Source organism: Rhamphochromis sp. 'chilingali', assembly GCF_963969265.1.
Source record: "Rhamphochromis sp. 'chilingali' genome assembly, chromosome: 13".
NCBI lineage: Eukaryota > Metazoa > Chordata > Actinopteri > Cichliformes > Cichlidae > Rhamphochromis > Rhamphochromis sp. 'chilingali'.
The window spans coordinates 5,414,417-5,437,200 of NC_137940.1; the positions used below are offsets into that span (position 1 = coordinate 5,414,417).

General features: G+C 37.5%; 4 protein-coding genes across 6 annotated transcripts; 1 reads left to right on the forward strand and 3 right to left on the reverse strand.

The window, feature by feature from the left end:
• Window positions 1–586: 586 nt before the first annotated feature.
• Window positions 587–5,415, reverse strand: LOC308409238 (eukaryotic translation initiation factor 4E-1A-like). Its single transcript, XM_080901847.1, has 7 exons — window positions 5,305–5,415; window positions 4,428–4,531; window positions 4,049–4,144; window positions 3,315–3,378; window positions 2,720–2,833; window positions 2,289–2,428; window positions 587–2,010 (listed from the first exon to the last, which is right to left on the reverse strand). The coding sequence occupies exons 1-7, from the start codon at window positions 5,398–5,400 to the stop codon at window positions 1,896–1,898; spliced, it is 729 nt and encodes a 242-aa protein (XP_080757973.1). The 5' UTR covers window positions 5,401–5,415; the 3' UTR covers window positions 587–1,895.
• Window positions 5,416–6,121: 706 nt separating this feature from the next.
• On the reverse strand, window positions 6,122–10,198 carry LOC308408129 (alcohol dehydrogenase class-3). Of its 2 annotated transcripts, none has more exons than XM_080900238.1 (9): window positions 10,105–10,198; window positions 9,470–9,571; window positions 8,604–8,745; window positions 8,406–8,493; window positions 8,005–8,224; window positions 7,298–7,558; window positions 6,982–7,117; window positions 6,451–6,589; window positions 6,122–6,320 (listed from the first exon to the last, which is right to left on the reverse strand). In XM_080900238.1, exons 1-9 carry the CDS (start codon window positions 10,120–10,122, stop codon window positions 6,296–6,298), a joined length of 1,131 nt encoding a protein of 376 aa, XP_080756364.1. In that variant the 5' UTR covers window positions 10,123–10,198; the 3' UTR covers window positions 6,122–6,295. The 2 variants fall into 2 exon arrangements, with proteins under 2 accessions (XP_080756364.1, XP_080756363.1); XM_080900237.1 differs by having other exon boundaries at window positions 10,081–10,128.
• A 2,188-nt stretch (window positions 10,199–12,386) lies between these two features.
• On the reverse strand, window positions 12,387–16,042 carry gar1 (GAR1 homolog, ribonucleoprotein). Its single transcript, XM_080901146.1, has 7 exons — window positions 15,948–16,042; window positions 15,428–15,649; window positions 13,593–13,747; window positions 13,430–13,489; window positions 13,237–13,351; window positions 12,919–13,044; window positions 12,387–12,816 (listed from the first exon to the last, which is right to left on the reverse strand). Exons 2-7 carry the CDS (start codon window positions 15,633–15,635, stop codon window positions 12,806–12,808), a joined length of 675 nt encoding a protein of 224 aa, XP_080757272.1. The 5' UTR covers window positions 15,636–15,649; window positions 15,948–16,042; the 3' UTR covers window positions 12,387–12,805.
• Window positions 16,026–20,362, forward strand: LOC308408737 (alcohol dehydrogenase class-3-like). Of its 2 annotated transcripts, XM_080901144.1 has the most exons (10): window positions 16,026–16,136; window positions 16,248–16,297; window positions 16,511–16,612; window positions 16,751–16,901; window positions 16,993–17,080; window positions 17,170–17,389; window positions 18,119–18,379; window positions 18,580–18,712; window positions 19,445–19,583; window positions 20,074–20,362. In XM_080901144.1, the coding sequence occupies exons 2-10, from the start codon at window positions 16,280–16,282 to the stop codon at window positions 20,105–20,107; spliced, it is 1,146 nt and encodes a 381-aa protein (XP_080757270.1). In that variant the 5' UTR covers window positions 16,026–16,136; window positions 16,248–16,279; the 3' UTR covers window positions 20,108–20,362. The 2 variants fall into 2 exon arrangements, with proteins under 2 accessions (XP_080757270.1, XP_080757271.1); XM_080901145.1 differs by lacking the exon at window positions 16,026–16,136 and having other exon boundaries at window positions 16,143–16,297.
• Window positions 20,363–22,784: the final 2,422 nt, after the last annotated feature.

The window sequence follows — 22,784 nt, forward strand, 5'->3', positions numbered from 1 at the left end:
TGTTCAATTACCTTCACTTGTTCAACATCAACAAATAATGTTTTGAATATCTACCAGGGAGCAAAATGAAAATGCTCCAAAGCTTTCAACAAGGAATACTTTTGATGAGGTAAAGCTTTTTCTTATGACCTCAAGAGACTTTCCTGTAGCTCTCTTCTAATTTCCTCCAAGTTGTCACGTGTGAAAACGTGACCAGATAGATTGTGTCAATTACAAGGATGCTTATTTCAAATGGACAGGAGGGCCTAAGCTGCTGTTGCTCTAAAGTAACAGTCAATTGATGTCATAGATTACTTAAAACCCCCTTAAACTGCAATTTGTGCAGCCTAATAAAGGCACGGACCATAAATTAGTGATGCAGCGGTTCCCACTGAAACCGCTTAATCTTCCTCAATAGACTGTAGTTATAAAACCAGCAAACAAAATTGGAACACAAACCCTACAATGCTCGAGAAAGAAACAGGGGCAACTTTATGATGATCATCACTTACAGCTGCTTCGTGTAAACCTTTAATTATTGAAGAACAAATATCAAACCTTGTTTTTACAATGTCTTATCCTAATGCTAGGATACCGAGTCTGAGGATCTCAGAAAAGTAATGTGATTATTATTATTTTATTTATTATTATTATTATTATTTATTTATTTATTTTTTTAAATGGTGAACAGGGTATCATAGGATTAAAGAAAAACCCTCATAAAACACTATTTAAGGCTGAAAGCATTTTAGCAGTGCGTCTCTAAAAAAATAAATATTAAAATAAATAAAAAAATAAAGCACAAGGCTTTCCTCAATGAATGAACACCATGCCAAAAAAAGAACATCATGAAGCAGCAAAGTTAAGTTTGGACACAAGAATCAAACCTTTTTTTTTTTTCCCCTGAAATCAGTTTCTTTCATAATAGACATTTGCAATGCAGGGAAAAAAAAGTAACTTCTCCTAACCCACTGTTGAGTGCTTTGGTAGAGGCTTTAAAACATTTTCTGACAAGTTTATAGCACACCATGTTGACAAAAAACAGAAAAAAAAAGCCACTGTACAAGTTTATTTACATTGCCGCTCTGTACATTTCAGAAATACCAGGCAGGGATTTACATTAAAGGCACCGTTTCATCCAACAATATTCATTTTGTCACAAAAATGTGGAATGGAAATAACTGTTTGCATTGTTTAACAAAGCTTAACCATGTTCTAGAAACAAATACCGTGCAAAGAAAGTGAACAGCCCGGCTGTTCACTTCAAGAAACAAATGCTGTATAACACGCATGTTTTGGAAAACACATGCACCGAACACATACTTTGGCCAAAGAAAATAAATTTTATCTATCATGGAACACTGATGTTGATGTCCTTACAGAGATGTGAAGTTTTAACTCTTTAGACACTCACATGAACCCCCCCCCCCAAAAAAAAAAAAAAAAAATTACAAATATATTGCACAACATGCTTGGGTGGCGTTTCAAAAAAAAAAAGAAAAAAAAAAAAAGAAAAGAAAAACCCCACCGTGACTTTAGTGACACCCAAAGTGGGTCAACGGCAACGATGTCAGTATTGCCTTGCTTCTACAGTGAGTAGCCTCTGAAGTCAACGCATTACTTGGATTTGTTTAATTTTAATTCCAATGTAAACATTTTAAATCCCTATGCCGTTACTGGAAATTTGCTACAGGAGTACAGTACCAGTTTATTAAACTACATGTTTTTATTGCATATGCCTTTAATGTTGAGTACTTTAACAAAAAAAAAAAAAAAAAAAAAAAAACAATTTTATCCCTTTTCCCCCAATGTTTTCCAAAAGATCGAAGTTACATTCACTTTAAAAAAAAAAAAAAGAAAAAAAAAAAAAGTCTATTTGGAAACACAGGAAGACTTGGTTGATAATCCTTGGATCCTCAGGCAACAAACTTGTTCTTGGTTGTTGAGCCACTCTTTGTGGCCGTGTCTGCATGTGACTGGTAACCAATGATCACTTTTGGTGGGACGCCTAGCCTTTCTTTATACACACGCCTAAAAAAAAGCAAAGACATTTTACATAGTAGCTATGAGACAAACTCAGTCATTTAAAAAAAAAAAAAAAAAAAAAAAAAAAAAAACCCACACATTTGTTATATCTTCCTGTAACAGGCTTCTTACTCCAAGACTAATACTATATGATACTACAGATCATTCTGAATCATACTTCTAGACAGAAGAGAGAAAAGACAAAAGAACAAAAACTTGCACAACAGCATCTAATGTGCTCAGATTTTTTTCCCTCATCTTTAATTGTGGCATTTTCAACTTACCCTATGTGTGTGATGGCCTCTTTATTTTCATAGTCTGTAGTCCATATAGCCATCTTATCACCTTTGGCTCTAACATTAATGACAGCTCCACAAACATCGTCACTGTAGTCGTCAAAAGCTTCTCCAACAAGACACAGGAGCTGCAGGAAAATATGAATTTTTAAAAGATTTGTTATTGTGGACACATGTTTTTGTTTTACATGCAGTTAGTACCTGAAAAGTTGTGTACTTAGCATTCACTGGCTTGTCACAGTTGTGGTTTGCTATTATAAAAAAAGACTGCTACATGGAACTCATCCTTTTATCTACACCCATTTACACTGTACATTCCTATTGCCATGTGTCAAAACATACACAGTGTACAAGGCCAATAGATGAAAAGAATGATGACTCTGTTAGAGCAAACAAAAATACAAGAGGGCGCAACATACCGTCTCCAACCAGAACCGATCCAGGTCTACTTTACGTTGCTGCTTGGACAGAGTTATCAGCCAGCGGCCGCCTCGCCGGTTCCTTTCATCTTCCCACATGGGCTCAATCCCATCCTGTATTCAAACACAAGCCCACACCACATACATCACTGTTGCAAACAAGTCATCAAGAAATTAATACATTAACAGACAACTAATGTATTAACTAAAGTCACATGAAGCTGAATTACTGAGACATGTGTATGCTCACAACTACCCTCATCTATGACAGCGGGGAGAGGAAAAAAGACAAAAAAAAATAAATAAATACTCTATTGTGGGATTTTAAATTTTGGAAGGTTTTTCTGTTGAAAGACTGGATGAAGCATTTCAATAAACTGAAAAGCTGAAATAAACCAGTCAATGCACACGGACTACGCCATTTGTCAGCCTAATGCAGAAGATGCTCCTTTCCATTCTGATTATTCGATAGGTGGGGTCCACTTTCAGTGTTTACTAAAACAACTTTTGTGAACCAGAGAATAGGAAATACCAGAAAAATGTCATTTTACATGGGGATACTGCAAGTCCTGAAAGGGACAAAAGCACTTCTTACCTTAAATAAAGAGTAGTCACAGCCAGACATCAAGTTACTTGACAGCTGAATGTGATTGTATAATCTAAGAAAGAAAGCATTTTTTTAAAGAAAATTAATTTCATGCATCACCAGCAACCCACAGCTCGTCTTGGCACAACACACAAAAAAAAATAAATTCCTATTTCATAGACTCAGCATATGACTGAAGGCTGCGCAGGACAAACATAAACATCAAACACTGTTAGTTAAGTTGTAGAGAGTCTATTTTGTTTTTTCAACTGTGAGGCTCATATTTTGTGACAAGCTGGATTTGGCAGTGTTAGGAAGGTTTAGTCTGTTGTGATGTCTGGAACAGAAGACAACACAGGAAATACTTCTCTCTCTCTCTTAAGGAGAGAGATGCCATCACAATAAGGCGTCAACTCTGCGACAAATAAAATTTACAGTGGTTCATAACTTCTAAGGGTCACCATTGGCCCAGAGACTACACTATAGGATCTATAGTTTAAGGATGGGCATGCTTTTTTCCAAGCTTAGTATAATGAGCATAGCATATGAATACATGCAACCTCTCCTCAACGAATAGGCCAATTTGAATTTCATTGAAACACACCAACACAAACAGGAATTATCATCAACATTTTTGCTCAAAAAAAAACAAAAACCAGAAACCCATCCATACTGTAATTCTAGCTTTGCATTTAAGTCTATGATACTGAGTGGCATGAACTCAACAAGTAACAAAAACGTACGCCCAGAAGTCCTCCACAGTGTCAAATTTGGAGATGAGACGAAGGTTGGCTTGCCACGTTTTGCTTTTGTCATTCTTGAAAAACCAAAGAGCCCACCTGGGAAAAACAAACAAACAAACGTCTTACTACAGAGTATGACCACATACTGTCTACATTTGTCAGGTTGGTAGTGAAGAAAAATTTGCAAACTTTTACCACCTCACACATACTATATAACAGCAAAATTCATTTAAGGAGACTCACACTACTGGAATATAACAGTTTAACTGTCTTCAGTATTTTTGCAACTGTTATACATAAGGTAGAATGATACATGAATGTTATAAGCTGTATCGATTTATACTTCTACAAGAAAAGACAGACGTGGATAAATGCTTACCTGTTTTGTAGTGGGTGTTTGATGTACGTTTCAGGATTCACAACCTTCTGAACAGCTGTTTCACATTTCTCAGTTTCACCATTTGCAGGAACGGAATTTGACACCTAGAAGAAAAAGAAGTGCAAGTTGTTTTGGTATTTTAATGATTATAACCAAGTGTGTGCACACGGTGTCTGAGAGGTTTAGTAATTTAACGTCTTACGATATTTTATCGTTTCAACCCATGCCACATTATGCTATCGTGTCTACATGTTCAGGGCCTCTTTAGCCCTGTTGAGTGCTCCACCTCCCCGTGGAACCATGCTGACGTAAAATGGCTTGAATCTACAGACTTGTAGCAAACTTGAGAAAAGAAATAGGTTTTCTCAAAGGGTAGCATTTATTATCGTTTGCCACTTTAAATTGCATTATAGAGAAGATGTCTAGCTCATTCTTAAACACATTTCCCCACACTGACCAACATTTGGTTTCCAGCTAACGTTAGCTGGAACCCACGAGAGTCGTTACCGGTGTCCTCTCATTCATACAAGTATCTGAGTTCAACTCAGGGCACCGACCGGGGCATATACCCAGTCAACGCAGTGTTAACCCGGCGTAAACGATGCTTTAAAAACAGTTACTGTAAATGGTCTTACAAGCAATATTGCTGATATTAAGATTTTAAAAACAACTGGCTATAATTTACTACGCTAAGTTGCTTGGCTAGCGAGTTCTGTTACCTGTCAGAAGTAAAGTTTACAAGATTTCTCAGACTCTCGATTATTTAGACTAAACTGTCGCCTAGTTGTCTTTTACCGCTGGTTAATTAAATACTCCATAAACGTGCTGTTTGAAAGATAAAGAACCACATATAACCTATTCTAGCAAAGGGACTCACCACCAGTGCGGTCGCCATCTTCTGGAAATCACTTTGAGTTTTTCGCCGTGTGTTAAAATAGCTTGGATTGGGTCGTATGGTAAGCACAACACGCATGCGCAAGCAAATACGTACAAAATTAAATATTGGTTCAACGTGTGAGGGGGAAAAACGTCATCCTCCTTCAGGTTTGATAGCGTGGACAGTGGTTAGTGGAAATAAACTCTGAAGTGATACGAACGCACTGAATAAACTGTATTCATAATAATTATGTACATTACGCGAAAACAGAATCATCTTATGGTTAAGACTGAATATTTCACTGTAGCAGTGGGAACTTGTCGATGTTTTTCTAAATAACAGTTTGATATGGACAATTATTCCTAAAATGTGTTGTTGCATTTAGGAAAATCAGTGTGTGTATGTGTGTATATATATGTTCTTGTGTTTCGACTATGCATGCCTCTGACCCAAACAGCCTGTCAGTTTATACAGACCCTGATGCACAAGACATTAGAATATCGCAAAGGCAATTTTTTAAATTCATTTTGTACCTGTATAGGAAAAAGTATGACGTCCATTGTCCATTATATGATACACAAGAACTGGAAATATGAGTGAGTGACCTGTGAGACCATATTGCAGTATGTAAGCAACATTCTTAATTATTAATTTATTTCACTGTGGTATTATCTAACAGGTGCTTCCAAAATATAACAAATATTGGTGCCTTTATGTAAATTAATGATTAAATATTGCCATCTTGATATTAACCAACTAAATGTCACTGAAAGACACTGCTCAAGAGCAGCCAACAACCAACAGAAAAGCAGAAACCTTTGGTTTTACAGAGGTTTTAATTGAAATGGATCAGTCAAACATATCTTACTGTTAGTAAAAACATCTAACAGTCAAAAGTACACTATCAAAACAAGTGCTGAGAAACAAGTGCTTTAACTATGGCAGGAGACTCTTTAAAAGCTGGATGTGAAGGATGTTTCTTTCAGGCACTTCAGAAAGTCAACACTGTGCGGATACTGCAATGAGAAGGGGGAAAAAAAGAAAGTTAGGCTAAGGATGCAAGGCACTGCAGTTCAACAACAAAATACATTCACTACAGAGCCACTTCTATAAATTGAATTTCTAATGTGCACTGTTTTTCCACACCTCTTTCCAGCATGCATGAGGTCAAATCCCTCATTGATCTTCTCAAAGGGCAGTGTGTGGGTTACAAACTCATCCACCTTCAGCTTCTTACTCATGTAATCTTCCACCAGTTTAGGAACACTCTCCACACTCTTCCACCCTGAGGGTGAACAACAAAACCAGTTTTACAACTGCCAATATCAGTAAGGCATGACTGAACCATTTTACTGAAAGTGTTGAGGCAAAGCACCAATTACATAGATAAAATAGATAAATAATAGGTCTTAATACAACTAAAAGAAGCTACAAAACTTAACATGCTGAATCTATGGGTTTAAAAACAGCATATGCATTCCAGTTTTCACATTAGCCAACAACAATAAGGCTCATAAAATACCATTATAGATTGTGTTTTCATTACAAAACAATGTGTCCTATCTGACTCCACTTAATAAAAGGTTATGCTTATAAAAAATACACAAAATAAAGACGAAAGCTGCAGCCAGACAATATTAAGCACTTTAAAATAAATTCTTTAACTCAGGCCGTTACCTCCAAAGGCTGTGCCTCTCCACACGCGACCTGTCACCAGCTGGAATGGTCTGGTGGAGATCTCCTGTCCAGCTCCAGCTACACCAATGATGACACTTTCACCCCAACCTTTGTGGCATGCCTCCAGAGCAGCTCTCTGACACACACAAAAAAACCCAAACAACAATAATGTTGTTGTTTTTTTAAACTTACCTTGTACACTACTTACAAAGTTACACCACAGTGCTATAAAAATTGAATTCTAATGTGCACTGTTTTTTCACACATCTTTCTAGCATGCATGAGGGTCATGCATGCTGGTGGGCCTGAGTCTCACCATAATTTGCACATTTCCAATGCACTCAAATGAGTAGTCCACACCCCCATCAGTCATCTCCACCAGAACCTCCTGGATTGGCTTGCTGTGGTCCTTTGGGTTTACAAATTCAGTGGCTCCAAACTCCTTGGCTTTTTCAAACTTATCAGGGTTGATGTCCACACCGATGATCCCGGTTGCTCCGGCAGCCTTGCAGCCCATTATAACGGCCAAGCCCACAGCTCCAAGGCCAAACACAGCACATGTGGAACCAGGGTCAACCTGAGTGAGCATGAGGTAGAATACAAATGTGAAAGTTTAAGTGTTGTGCCTACATGATAAATAACCATATAAACAATAATCCAAGTATGAACTCTAAAATAGATTTGGCCTACCTATTGCTGTTCTTATGTTTTTTAAGTGTGTGTGTGTGTGTGTGTGTGTGTATAAAAAACACACAATAATTGAAACATGGATCTTAACAGTTGCCTCCTTTATTATTCTTTCTGTAAATACCTGAATACATCATTTAAAATTGAAGGACCTGCTAGCACATCAAAAACTATTTGTGTGAAACTGCAAACTAAGAAAAAAGAATCTATCAACTATTTTCTTATTACTCTATAGGTGAGACTGCGACAAACATGTAAAAAGATTGTGAATATTCCAATGAAATCTAATGTTTTGCACGATGTCTTTGCTGATGAGCAGCGTCATGTCATTCCCACCTTGGCAGTATTAAGAGCAGCACCATATCCTGTAGAAATGCCACATCCGAGAAGGCACACTTTATCCAGCGGAGCCTTCTCATTCACCTTGGCCAGAGAGATGTCAGCCACTACAGTGTACTCAGAAAAGGTGCTGGTCCCCATGAAGTGATACACTTGCTTTCCCTTGCAAGTAAAGCGTGATGTCTTATCAGGAAGCAGACCCTGACCCTGGGTTACTCTGCAGGGTGAAGGGGGAAGGAAATGTGCAGATTAGCATGATGAAATGTGCAAAGAAAACATAATCTGTTCTGACTGAGCTTTTGTTGCCCTGTGGTGGGGCATCTTTCTTTAATGAAATTGTTATCACAAAAGTAGACTTCAGCACCTCAAGGTTACGGAAATAGGCCTTCATACATTACCTAATTTTCTGGCAAAGGTTAGTCTTGGGGTTTTTGCAGAATTTGCATTCACCACACTGAGGCACATACAACGGGATGACAGTATCACCTTAGAAAAAGAACAAGACAAAAACAACCCACATGCAACAAATATTTATTCCTAAGTATACCAAGAAGTAAAATATTAAAGTTTTAATGTTTTGTTTGGCAGTTGTTTACCTGGCTTGAACTTGGTAACACCTTCGCCAACACTTTCAACTGTTCCAGCACCCTCGTGTCCCAAGATGACAGGGAAAAGCCCCTCAGGGTCACTGCCACTCAGCGTGTAGGCATCTGTATGACACACGCCTGTAGCAAAGATCTGAAAGACACAGTGTCACTTAAAGTTCACGTCAGGCACGGCTGCTGGATGGAAGAGTATAATATTAGTACTACATTTAAAACATTATGTTGAATTGAACTTAAACCTTATTTATGAAAAAAAAAAAACAAAAAAAAAACACTGACTAATTTAACATGTGGTTTCAAACCTTAAAAGCAAAAGCCTGGGGTTGATGGGATTGAAAGAATAAAGAGCAAAAACAAAGTGTTTATTTTTCTGCTTATCAAATAACACTTTCATAGGACTCTTCCTTGTTTATGCACAGCTCTTAAGCTCTCTTAAGGATGCGGTCTGGACTTTCAATGATTGCAACAGCTTCATTCTTTTCTTTCCACCCATTCTGAAAAGCCATGTCCAAACTTCTAGCACTGTATAAATACTTCAGACAAGCAAACTGCCAAAAAAATCTGCTTTAATAATGGAAGCTACACTTGCTGATGATCCTTTAATTAAGTGCATTTGATTAGCAGCACCCGGCTGCTACTTACCCTCTTAATTCCTATGGGAATAGTAAAGGTAGTTTTTCAAATGATTGCCTAGAGTCCTATGAAAGCTATTTATCACATGACTATAGCAACATATCTTAAAAGAATACACAAATACTGAATGAATCTAAAATGAACATAGTTTTGTTTTGTGTTTTTATTCAGTTGCAGTCAAGTCAGGCTTTAGATTTATGAACGAGTCTGATGATCTGAGTTACCTTAATGCGAACTTCATGGGCCTTAGGTGGGGCTACCTCCACCTCTTCAATAGAAAGAGGTTTCCCTGGCTCCCAGGCAACAGCTGCCTTGCACTTGATTACCTGAAGGCAAAGGACAGTATTTTTCCATGTCTACATGTGCATGTTTTTCCAAGTCAAGTGAGTAGCTGCAGCTGTGGGTTGGCTCCAGCTTTACAGTCCCTGTGGCAGATCGAGCTAGTTGCACCCAGCGTAGTTAGCCTTTGCACTCTGTCAAAGATTATGCATCTCTAAGATTCTTCCTGATGTTTGCTTTAATAGTATTCAGCCTACATAACCCCCAATAGCGCCGTCAGTCTTGATGCTTTTTAAACCATGCCATCACTATTATCACTATGGCTTTTAAGTGCTGCAGCTACTTGCAAAAAACCATTTGCCGCTGACCCACCAAAGTTCCCTGTTAAGTAATCGAACAGTGATTCTTTGTACTTCATTCAGAGCAAATTAATGCGTGCATGCTAGCTTACAGAACTTGCCAGGTTTACAATAAACTTGAACTTTAAGGCAACTTTACGACTAATGCACAAACGGAAACTTTGTTTGTTTTGTTTGTTTTTTCATATATTTCTTACACAGTCTTTGTGAACAGTACTCACTTCACCAGCTGTCTCCATGCTCGTTGTTTCTAGAGAAGAAGACGGGCCACTGAGCAGCCGTAAAGGAGTTAACCTTCGGACCAATCAGATACGAGAACGACTAGCGTACGCATGACGCATTTGGGAGCAATGAAGAAAATAGGCCAAAAAAGGGCGCTTAAGAATTTCAAATAGTTGCATGCTGCTGGTACTACTTATGTTACTACTGATAATAATTTTAAAAAAAATATTTAAAAAAATACTTGTGAATAAAACGAATTAATAAATGAAAACATGTAGGCTGCAATCTTTTATTTTTTAAACACTTTTCAGAAATAACTTCAGTCATTGTTGAATGTCATCATTGACAGTGGGGACTTTTGCTTTTTGGATGCTGGAGAATATGTTATGTTTATCTTTAAAAGTTTACTGATATATTTGTACAGTTGGAATAAGTACTAACTCTGAACTTGAACATCTTAGTACTTCGTGTTAAACTAGACAATTGTTAACGGTGCCAGTCAACATCAATAATAAATGATGTTCTTGACCAAACATGCTTCAGGTGTCTTTAAAGAGTGAGCAGGATTACAATGCAATTTGTGTTTTGAATTCTGTTTTTATATTTCATTTTCACTCACTTATGGCAGTTAAGCAGCAATTTCCTCACATACCGTACACACTTTGGTGTTTTCAGTCTGTATTCTGTGTTTAACCTCGTCATATTTTCCTAATATCAGAGTTTCCTTTTTAAAATCAGTCACTCTACTTCCAGTAGTCTTGTCCTTGTTTCTGATTGGTGAGATACTGCCAGCAGCACCTCCTTCATGTAAATAATGTTGATGATGTTAGGATAAAAAAAAAAAGCTAGATAAGGAAATTATCTTTGATATGTTGAAGCTTGTTTCAAAGTACAGCACACTCTTCCAAATCTGCTTTTAAGCCTCAATATAAATCTAAAAGTCAGAGTCACAAACCATTTGTTTCAGCACTATATGAATAATTACTTCATTGGTGTTGTTTTCAATTTAGCACCTTTATTATTCATTTTGCACCTTTTTAAAAAAAATAAAAAATAAAATAATTTATTAGAATTGCTTTTAGTCCTTATTTAGGCTCGGTTGTTTAGGTTTGATTCATCCAGAACCCAGGGTTGATTGAATGCTGTCCAGCTGTTACTCTGTTACACTGAGAAACTCACAGGGTTTAGTCTGAGACATAGATCAACACACTGTGCCCAGATACAGGAAACAAGATTCACACTGAACAAGCTGAGTTGGCTTTTGTAACATGCCAGACTCATATAAGAAAGATATAAAAATGTGAGTTTCAGTTATTGATTTTTTTACCTGCAAAAATCAGAAGGAAAGAAGAATCCTACTACAGTGTGGGGAAAAAAACAACTAAGAAAACTTCTTTCACCAGTTAAAAAAACTGCCAGTTAAACTAGCAGTGAGGACAAAGGGCCTCCTGAACCACTCAGATCTGCAGCAGTATGCCACTGCTGCTCCTCTGCTCAGTCAGGAGGCTGTGGAGCGGGTGTCTGCTGTTGTCCATTATAGCTTTCATTTTGTTCAATGTATCCCTCACAACCACAGTCTTAAGTGTCCAGCCTCCTGCCAAGCACAGTTGGCTTGCCCACCAGCTGGCTCTGCGCCTTCGTGTAGAGCATCAGTGTTCAGTGACCAGTAGAACTTCTCATCCAGTGGGACACCCAGATATTTATAAAAGTGCACTACCTCAATGTGCTGCGCAAGTATGGACAAGCCAGATGGTCCAGCCTCAATCTCGTGAAACCGTCACCTGCATCGTTTTAAGTATATTTTTGCTTTTTAAAAGCATGCCAAACAGAAACCACAGACTAAGCCCATAACACATCAATGAATAAGACACGTTTGTTTTTGTCACTCAGTGCATTCAAAACAAGTCAAAAGAAGAACATGATATCGATCACTTCCTCTTTTGAGTTTCCCACTTCAGTCTTATAAAAAGAACTGACAAAACTGTCCCCAAGTCACAAGTCATCCAGTCCTACTCATGCAGGACAAGAGATACGTCTTCTTGCCATTACAAGGAACCCAGTATGAGCAGAAGGATTCTCTCAGCCTTAATTTAAAGGGGTTTTGAAACATAACCTCCACTGGTTTGTAACTTGAGTTAAATAGAGCATATTTTTAGGTGACTTATAAGCAAGGAGATGCCCAAAGTAAGTAAAAACATAGTTGTGCCTGGTTTTTTTTGTTTCTTTTCTTTTAATTTCTATGTGGATAAAACTGCTGAATGATAAAGAAACAGCCACACAATTACAAAGCACATTTTTTAATTGAGGCATTTGATTGCAATGGTAACTCTTTATATTACAAACTACCAATGTTTTTAGCTGAAAACACGTCTGACATCCTGCACATGAAGACATTTGGACATGGAGGTTTGTGAATACGTTCGAACGCCTGTCATTCTTCTCACAAATATACAATAATCCCCACAAATGACTCAAAAAGGTTCCAGCTACAAGAATACATTTTAAATACAAATCTTGAAGATCCAGCAATCTTCTAAAACTGGTAAAAAAAAAATTAAAATAGAACAGGAAAATCAACTCTACAAATAGAGACAATCTTCATATGAGTCCAACAGGCCAGGATCTGACACAGATCATAACCTTTTAGCTGCGAGAGTGACCATAAGGATGTGATGGTCACAATGAACCATCAGAGTCAGATCATCTCCCACCTATAAGAAAACAAAAGATCAACAAAGTTCAGACATAATAAACCATGTGTCACATCAGGGAAAATAACCAAAACATTGTAAGACGATAGAAAACCTGCCAACCTCTGAATCCACGTCCACCACCGCCACCTCCTCTTCCTCTGAAGCCTCCTCCACCACGGCCTCCTCCTCCACCACGGCCTCCTCCTCCACCACGGCCACCTCCACCTCTGCCTCCTCGAAAACCACCTGAGACAAAAAGAAAGTAAAATTAATCAAACTACTCTTGCATGCATTAGGCTTTTTCCATTTTCAATCTACAAAAGTAAATACTGAGCAAAAACTGAGCAGAATTCCTAAAGAAAAACAAAAATGTCTGTTTTGTTATATATTCTAAACACGTAGCCAGAAGATTAAATTAAAATGAGAATGCCATCTTACCTCCACGACCACCACCCCTTCCTCCACCTCTGCCTCCTCTTGGAGGCCCCTTTTCTCCTGGTGGCCTCGGGAGGAATCTCTGCAGTGGTAGTAGCTTCATCGGATCTATATAAAACTAAAAGACAACATTTTGGTTAGAAATCTAAGATATTAAATTAGTCACTAGAAAAGTTTAGTGAGACATTTTTGGTACCTTTTGTAGTTTCTTGAATGAAGATGCCTTCATATTTTCAGAAAGTTTTACTGAGAAATACTGCAAAGGTGGGTTAAGGAAGCAACAAGAACACTGACAATGTCAAACAGATCCCCTACTCAATCAAAGGTTTAGAGAAAAACAAAGACAATAGAAAGGATACAAAGTCTCTGAGTTGGCCAAATATCTCATCGACTTTTCCAATCTGCTCCTTGTTTTCCAAGTACACTGGGGCATTGAAATAGGGAACCTTGTTTTCCTCTGTTGTGCACTTGCAGACAATGTCATCTTCACATGGATGCATGAACTCTCCCACTGCTGTGAAGACAATGAAACACAGTTAAAGTTTAAGACGTGCAATACCATGACTGACACCCAATTTAAATTTCTGTCTGGTTATAATACGTCAGCATATGCTTGACTGCTCTGCAGTTCACTTTATGGGCATCCAGCACAAGGTTTCTGTAAGTCTGAAATTCTTTGGAGGCCGAGGGAATAAATGGGGGTTAAAGGAAGTGACCCAGAATATATGCTAAAACAGAGACTTTGAGGCACTAGAATATAAACATATAAAAACAAAGTTCAAATAAGTTGGAAAAAAATTGTTTTTGAACAGCCCAATGAGTAGAAACACAGATACATCTTTAACAATATTACAATGTGGACTTAAAAATATATTCCATGCACCCTAACTCCTGGTACAGCATGTCATATTCACATTTTGTGGGATGATCATTAAATATATAAAAGATTGTCTGTAATGCAGTTTGCATTTAAACACTTACATATTGCTCATATTATTATTACTATTGTTACTACTACTATCACCACTACTATTACTAATATTATATAACATCTTTTTGGTTTTCTGGTGTTTTTGGGACAACTTGGAAACATGTAGTTAAAGTTAATTAATATGAACTGGATCTTGAATGCCTCATGTAGGTGACACACGGTGTATTAATTTCATACTCTCGTCACATAGAATATCTACTGAAGTTCACCATTCACACACACCCAAAGGTCCACCGTTGTTTTAGAGTTGCCTGCTAACACTGACTGGAAACGTATGCTTCAGTGGGCAATGTACATAGCCGCAGACACTGAGAAACCCTATAATGCAACCTACCCTCATAAACTGACATGCACCTCCCCAGAAACTTAATTACATGTCACATCAACACTGCCCACTACAACCGTGAATGGCCTGTTGAATACCTTTGATTTCTCCTATGCATTTCTGGCTACTTTTTTGATGCAGTGCTAGAATTTGTCAATGACAGAATAACAATGTAAGGATCTGTTAAAGGAATAGAAACCATAATACGGACTCACAATCGGCAGCAAATTCCTGGAGGGAGATTGCCAAAACTATTGGAATGGACACTAGGGTAATGTACAAAGATGTGGAAAAACTAGAGGAACAATTATAAAAATGACAAAGCATAGAGTGGCAACCCAGAAGGGGGAAAAAAAACTTTCTGGTATTTTTGTTTGTTTCTATCGTGACTGGCACCGCATGTAAACTGCCAGGACTCTACCACAAAGTAATTAACACAGTAAATGCTGGCTTGATAATGTCATCTTACATATGTTACATGGGCTTTACATAGATTCAAGCAAGATGGTGTGCGTGGACATCTGCATGCCTGCCTGTTCTTTTTGTTTGTTTTTGTGACTGCACAGACTAGTTCCTGGTGACTTTTCAGCAAACATAGAAAAGAAGAGACAGAAGACAGGCAACAGGACAAGTCTTGTTTTCCACATCCTTGGATAGTCTCCATCTTTGATGATGACAAAATTCTCACAGCCTACTCATCCACACCATTTCTCCATAACTGTGTAATGGTAATATTACAGAGTCAGTGTTTTGGCAACATCAAGACTGTTTACTTGTATCTCAATGGCTGAGAACTCACGCGAAGCTGTGGTAAAAGTTTAGCTTCACATGTGTATAAAGAAGCACTCGGTTTGGCGTTTTGTTAGAACTGGGCTTACCAACAACATATTCAGGAGGTCCATAGTCTTGCTGTCTGTTGAAACCCCCTCTTCCACCACCCCGTCCAAATCCTCCACCACCTCTGCCTCCACCGTATCCTCCTCCACCTCGTCCAAATCCTCCACCACCTCTGCCTCCACCGTATCCTCCTCCACCTCGTCCAAATCCGCCACCACCTCGTCCTCCTCCTCCTCCTCTGAACGACATTTTCCTCAAATGCTCTGTAATAAGAAATAACGAAAACACAAAGACGACACAGCTCACGTGATTTCATGCTTGAAGCTAAACACTTATGAATGAATTAGCCTGCCCATGATTCAGGCAAACTATGCCAACTTGGAAGCTCTTTCTTATGCTAGCTGAAGTCGTTAGCTCACGTTAGCATTACTCAGTCATTCAAAGTACGAAAATTCATCTGTTTTTTCTAACATAAACCAACACGATACGTAGTCGTTTAAAAACATACACACCGAAAAAGTGCGCAACACTGTTTTTGCACAAACAAAGAAAATTACTCACAAATTTGACCGAGTGGCTAGACTTCAGACCGCCCTGCCGAAATTCCATGCGACTACAACACGTGTGACCGTAACGTGCCGTAAAGGCACCGGGCAGTCTCGGAAAGTGTCGTAAATGCGCTGACAGAGCTAAACCATTGAAGAAAAACTAGAATTAGAAGAGGGTGCAACCTGTCTGCTGTTTGACTCGGTCAGTTCAACCTTACCCACTCAAATGTTGATATAATGTAACTCGCAGCTGTTTTGGTGATAAGTGAAGATTTAATTATTCCTTTATTTAAATTATTTTGTTTAAATACAGGCTGTTTTATATGAAGACAGCATCTGTCAACAATGGCAACAGTTGGAAAGGTAAGAAAAAAGTTGTTTTTAAGCTTTTTTTTTTCTTTTTTACTGTTTGTCTTATAAACAGCTACTGCTGCTTTTTGGGGGTTCTGCTTTTCATTCGAAAGTTTTCTGTCATGGAGAGTGTTCGTTGTTTGTTTCCATCTGTAACAGCGCCCAAACACAGTCACTCATCCTTGCAAACTTGTTTGTTTTGTTTTGGGGTTTCTTCCCCTTTAGGTGATCACATGCAAGGCAGCTGTTGCGTGGGAGCCCGGGAAGCCTCTTTGTATTGAAGAAGTGGAGGTGGCACCACCTAAAGCTCATGAAGTCCGAATTAAGGTTGGGCACAGCTCAAATTTGTCAGCAATATGACAATACATATGATTTGCATATGATTAATCTAATTTCCTGTTAGTGTGACTGTTAACCACAGACACTTCCACTTCCTAAAACTGTCACATCATTTGGCTTGTACAGGTTGTTGCCACAGGTGTGTGCCACACAGACTGGGAATACCTGTTTGAGACTGGAAAAGGGATGAAATTCAGACCATTCCCTTTGGTACTTGGTCACGAGGCAGCTGGCATAGTGGAGAGCACTGGCCCAGAAGTCACCAGATTCTCCCCGGGTAAAGTGCGCCACAACCAGTCAGATGACATTTGTCTTTTTTCTCTTTTTTTTCTTCTCAGACTTACATAATTGTTTTGCTGTTTTCGCAGGGGACAAAGTTATTCCTCTTTTTCTGCCATACTGTGGGGAATGTGAACGCTGTCTAAGTCCAAAAACAAATCATTGCAAGAAAAACTGGTGATTTTATTTCCCCATTTTTGAGACAACCACGTTTACTCTATTACTTAAAATGTGTTCACGTAAATACTGTTCTTTGTGGTTTTTAGGACAAATATGCAAGCTGGAATTTTGGCTGATGGGACTAGCAGGATATCTTGCAAGGGACAGCAGGTTTACCAGTTCCTTGGAGTCAGTTCTTTCTCTCAATACACTGTGGTCCCCGACACCTCGGTTGCAAAGATAAGAAGCGATGCACCGCTAGACAAAGTCTGTCTGCTTGGATGTGGTGTCTCCACGGGTTATGGAGCTGCTATTAATGCAGGCAAGGTTAGAAAACTGAACTCTAAAGGTTCAAACTAATACTCTTAGAACAGATGTGACGAAGCAACAAATTTGAAAAGATATATTGATAAACATGACAATATATAAACAGCCAAGCATATTTTAACCAAAAAAAAGGAAAAATTTGTGATATTTGTATTTGGAAGTTTTCTGTCTTACAATATGCTGCAAGACTGTAGTCATTTAATATCAACACTAGATGGCAGAAATGGCATGAGTGCCTCTAAGTTTTCAGGATAAGGTGTACATGTCAACTACTTTAATTTGTTACTTTATACAAATTCAAATAATGCAAAGTAGTGCAATTGTTTACACATTTGTATAACATGTGAAATAAATGTTCCTGTTTTGGCTGCATGTGGAAAGAAATCTGCTTTAAAAATTGCCAAAGTCACTGAGGTGACCCTTTGTGAATAAGGGAGCAGCCAAAAGTAGGTCCACACACACATAAATAAAATGACAAAATGACAAAATCAGGACACTTTTGTACTCATTTACTAAAAAGAAACCAACTAAAAATGAGTGGAAATCCTTGCATGCGTTATTTATTTAGACATAACTTTAATCAAGATTCACAGACCTGATAATATCTCATGTATGCGTTTAAAGGAATGTACTCTAAATGTTATATTTACTGTAAAAACTATCTGTGAAAATGCTGAAATGATCTTTAAGAATTGTTAGTTGACTGGCTTCCAACTTTTGTGCGTTCAGGTTGAAAAAGATTCCTCGTGTGCCGTTTTTGGGCTTGGAGCTGTCGGGCTGGCTGCTGTCATGGGTTGCAAAGTTGCCATGGCGAGAAGGATCATCGGGGTTGACATCAACCCTGACAAGTTTGAGAAAGCCCGACAGTTTGGAGCGACAGACTGCATAAACCCAAGAGATTACAGCAAGCCTATCCAAGAGGTTGTGGTGGAGAAGACAGGTGGAGGTGTGGACTATGCGCTAGAGTGTGTTGGAAGTCCAGCTATCATGGTGGGTGCCTCATTTGAAATTTGGCGTGCAATTGTTCAATGCAAATTAAGTCTTGTGACTATAATTGGAATACACTGTACAATGTCTTCCTTGTTAACCTAGATTTGATCTCTTTTGCAAAAGTGACACAAGTGAAACAGTTCTATAATGATACAAATACAAAATGATAATTAGCTAAGCAACTGCTTCTGTCACCCTAGAATGCTGCATTTGAGTCCACAAGAGATGCCTGGGGTACTTGCGTCATTGCTGGATGGACAGAGACAGAAGTAATGAGCATTTCAGTTGAAAAGCTTCTCATGGGACGTACCTTAAAGGGCACTTATTTTGGAGGTGAAGTAAAAAAAAATTACCATACATATTAGATTATTTAACAGCATTTCATAACGCATCAACAGGTTTATGGTAACTGGTGTAATTGTGGAATTGAGTGATGAACATAAAATTGAGTGTATCATCCTGAAAAACTGTCCCTAATGTTGCCCTTCAGTGCAAAATCGAATGTTATATTGGAGTAAAAAACCTTACTATTGGATTATTAATATTTAAAATGTGTTAAAAATTATATTACAAATGCTTTGGCATTAGAATTTTATTTTGTAATTTTTTTAGGTAAAGCATTAAAAACAATCATTGCTTGTTTTCTCTGATCAACATTCCTGAACCTAAATATTATTGAAGTACAATTTAATAACCCAAAGAATAACCCCAAAAAATAGAATCTGTAAAAAGTCTTGAGTTGTGCTCAGTTAACAAATTAAACAATCGATGAATCGTCTAAATTTCTGTCAAAATACCCATCAGTTTTTGGTTCCTGAGTTCAAAACGTATATAAGAAGTTCAGTGAGAACAGACAGTTAGGTATATCCTACATAAACTATATAATCACTTTTACAGTTTGTAACAACACATTTACATATGTTTCATGTACTATGAGCACATCAAACTCACATCTGATGTGCACTGAACTGGCTGTGAATGTGTCCACAGGACGGTCTTACAACAATGCAATTCATATTACATGAAAACATGTTTACAAATTGAGCTTGTTAACTTTTTCTAAAGGGTGGAAGAGTGTGAAGGATGTGCCTAAACTGGTGGATGACTACATGAATCACAAGTTGAAACTGGATGAGTTTATTACGGAGAAGCTCCCGCTGGTTCAAATCAATAAGGCCTTTGACCTTTTAAAAAGTGGTAAAAGGTGAGACCTTTCATATGTGTACATAAACAACAACGAAAAAGTCTACTTAGCCATAAATATTGGGGCTGAATTGCTATATAGGGACAAAATTGTGTATGTAAGAAAAGTATTTTCAAATCTTTAACGTCTGTCTAACATGTTCTGTTTGGTTAAACAAATCACTAGATTCAATTTGATTGATCTTTAGAAATAATTTCAGAAACTTATTTCCCAGGACATTAAAATTTAAATACTATTTGGTATAGTGTGTCCTTAATATTTCTATTGATTAAGTATTTGATTACCTTGAGACCTTAAAACATCCAAATATTCACATTGATTAAGCTAGAACAGTGACTTGTGGCTTAAAAAAATGGATAATGTTTGTAGTAATGTCCACTGGATTGATTAATTGTATAAACATTGCAATTCTATTGTAGGATGGATGTTTTGGTTCTGTTGGGAATTGAAACTTCGATATTAATTCATCTTCTTCTTTTTATTTTCTTAGCATCCGCACTGTCGTCAGCCTTCAAGATTCTTAAACAAAGGATAAACCTTTAATGTCTGCTCATAAAATGAAGTATTCTGACACTTTTATAACATTTTGCATTGTTTTTGTCATTTTTGTGTTAGTTTGACAATTACAATATTTTCCATGCTCGGCTTTGTAGGAAATGACATGCCACCATCTGCCACTAGATGGCAGTCGTGTAAAAGCTTTGATGTTTAGGTCCACTAAAGGCATCATCTCAATAAAAACAGGTTTTCAGTGTGCAAAGAATCATTTATTCATGTGGATTTCTGAGATTATTGTTTTTGTTTATCATGATCCATCACACAAAAATGTTTACTTCTTTTTTTTTTTTGTAAATTGGTTGTAATTTATAAATATACAGCATCTGCAGGAACATCAGGGCAATTTTTTTTTGTCATGCTTGGAAGCTGCAACGATGGTCATTCTAATCCAGATATCAATGTACAGCAATAGTTGTAATTAAATACCCTTGTATAGAAGGTGCTCTAAAAGACACAGGAACCAAGTAGCTGAATCTGTCATAAACCATGAAGAAGCATCTGCTTCATGTGGTCAGGCTTACCAAATTTCGTCCTTGGTAATATTATATATTGATTTAAATGGGAGTCACAGAGAAGGGCTAGAATAACAGTTGTGGGCTGTCAGGACAGAAGACAAAAGGTTGTTTGGGGAATGCCTCCCAGTGAAGAGCTGAAATAGCTGCCGAAGGAATTTGTTTTATTGAAGTTCCATTCAGATCAGATGAATACCCTTGGCACTTACCTCACTTTTCCATCTTTATTTAAAATGGAAAATAAATTGGTGCTCTTCCTTCCTTTCCTTCTCCTCTGCCTGTATGCTATCAATCACAGATTATACAATTTAGGTCACCTTCTGTTACTAAAAAACCCTCAAAGTAGAGAATGTTGTCGAGAAATAGAACACATAATAATGCACATAATGCTGCAGTAGAAGGAGATAAGAGGGGAAGATCAAAAGAAATAGGAAGACAAGTTTTGACAGGTGGTTATGTGACTGGGCACTGTCATCTATAAATGTTGGACATGCTCACAGATTTATAAGGCTTTCTTGCGGACATGTGTCCAAATATCTGCCTCATCCATGGGAAAACTATCCAAAGTGACGACCGTAAGTCTCCCACCTCTTTTTTCCCCTCTTTGTTTTTGATCCTTGTAACCTCTGGAATTGTCACAGCATTGTGCACCAGACACAGGGAGGACATGTTATCTGAATTACAACCTCAGCACTGTATGCATTTGAAAAGCCTTAACTGTCCATCTCGTCATATTTTTCACTCATCTGTACAGCTTTTCTGCAGATATTTCTTGGATACAACCTTTTAGCATGAAGGAGCATGGAGTTGAATAGTGATAAGAGATACCAACCCTGATATTTACATGTTTTTTTCCCCCCTCTGTTGATTTTCTTTTCGTTTTCTCTTGGTATCATTACTTTCCTGAGACTTTTAGACACGATACTTGAGGTAAATGCCATGGCACAAATAAAGGTATGTCTGGAAAAAAATCAAAACATGCTGCCTTGCCTTTTCACAACATTTAGAGTGGGATCAAGGGATTTCCTCATATTTATTAAGCTATATTCCTGTGTGACAGGATGATGGCACATTATATATGCTAAGAATATAAGAATAGTAGGCAGAAAACAGTCTATGTGGGTTTAAAAAAGAATATGCTATATTGGTCTTTGTTTGTTATTTCATGTCATATGGAAAAGGTTTCTCTGAACACAAAAGAATTAGTAATGGAAATAGAAGGACGCGGTTGAATATTATTTGTCTTGTGGAGTGGCATTGACTCGATGAGATTCGCTGAAAGCAGCAGCCGATGTTTAGCTGTTTCACCCCATCATTTTCACATTCCTGCTACCTGGAATCAAGCTGTATGCATTTTTATGATTACATTTATGTATATTCAAAAAGTAAAAGACATTACTTTAAAAAAGTTTTTTTTAATTTTAATTTTTAATATTTTTCTTTCTCTGCCACATTAAGGAGAATAAATAAATAACAAAACTAAAACAATTAAAGACGAAAAAAAGGGTCAGTTTCAGCAACATGGTTACACAATACAGCAACGCAATGCATCTACTCTTAGTAATATTTATTCTTTTACTAGATATTCTGAAATAATTTAATACACATCTAATTTATATTTGGCTTTATCTGTTTTTCGTTCCCGTTTCACATTATGGCTGCTTCAGTCACACAGTGAGAATTCATATCAAACAAGAAAAGTGACAGGTTTATTTGTTTTTCACTGGCTAACAATTAAGTCTGACAAAATGTTGAGATATTTTATTCTATGACAAATACATTTTCTAGAAGTGTTTCACTTTTCCATTTTTTCATTTCTTAAGGACATTGATGATGTATTCAGTGAACATACAGAAGCAATCATTCTGTATTATATCCATTCTACACACAATATATTTTGATGTGTTTCAGTGGCAAACGCAGTGTTGCAAATATTCAGTGTTAACTACTTTTAATTAGTTTTTATATGTTCTTTTTGCAGTGCGACATTGCAGGGCTTCAGTTCTATACGATACTGATATCACTGTGTTCTCATAAACCTCTTGCACACTTGTTTCGTGTCACTGGAAAATCAAAAAAGTAAAACTAAAATTGATCAGTCAAGAAATTACAATATCCATATCTGTGAGAA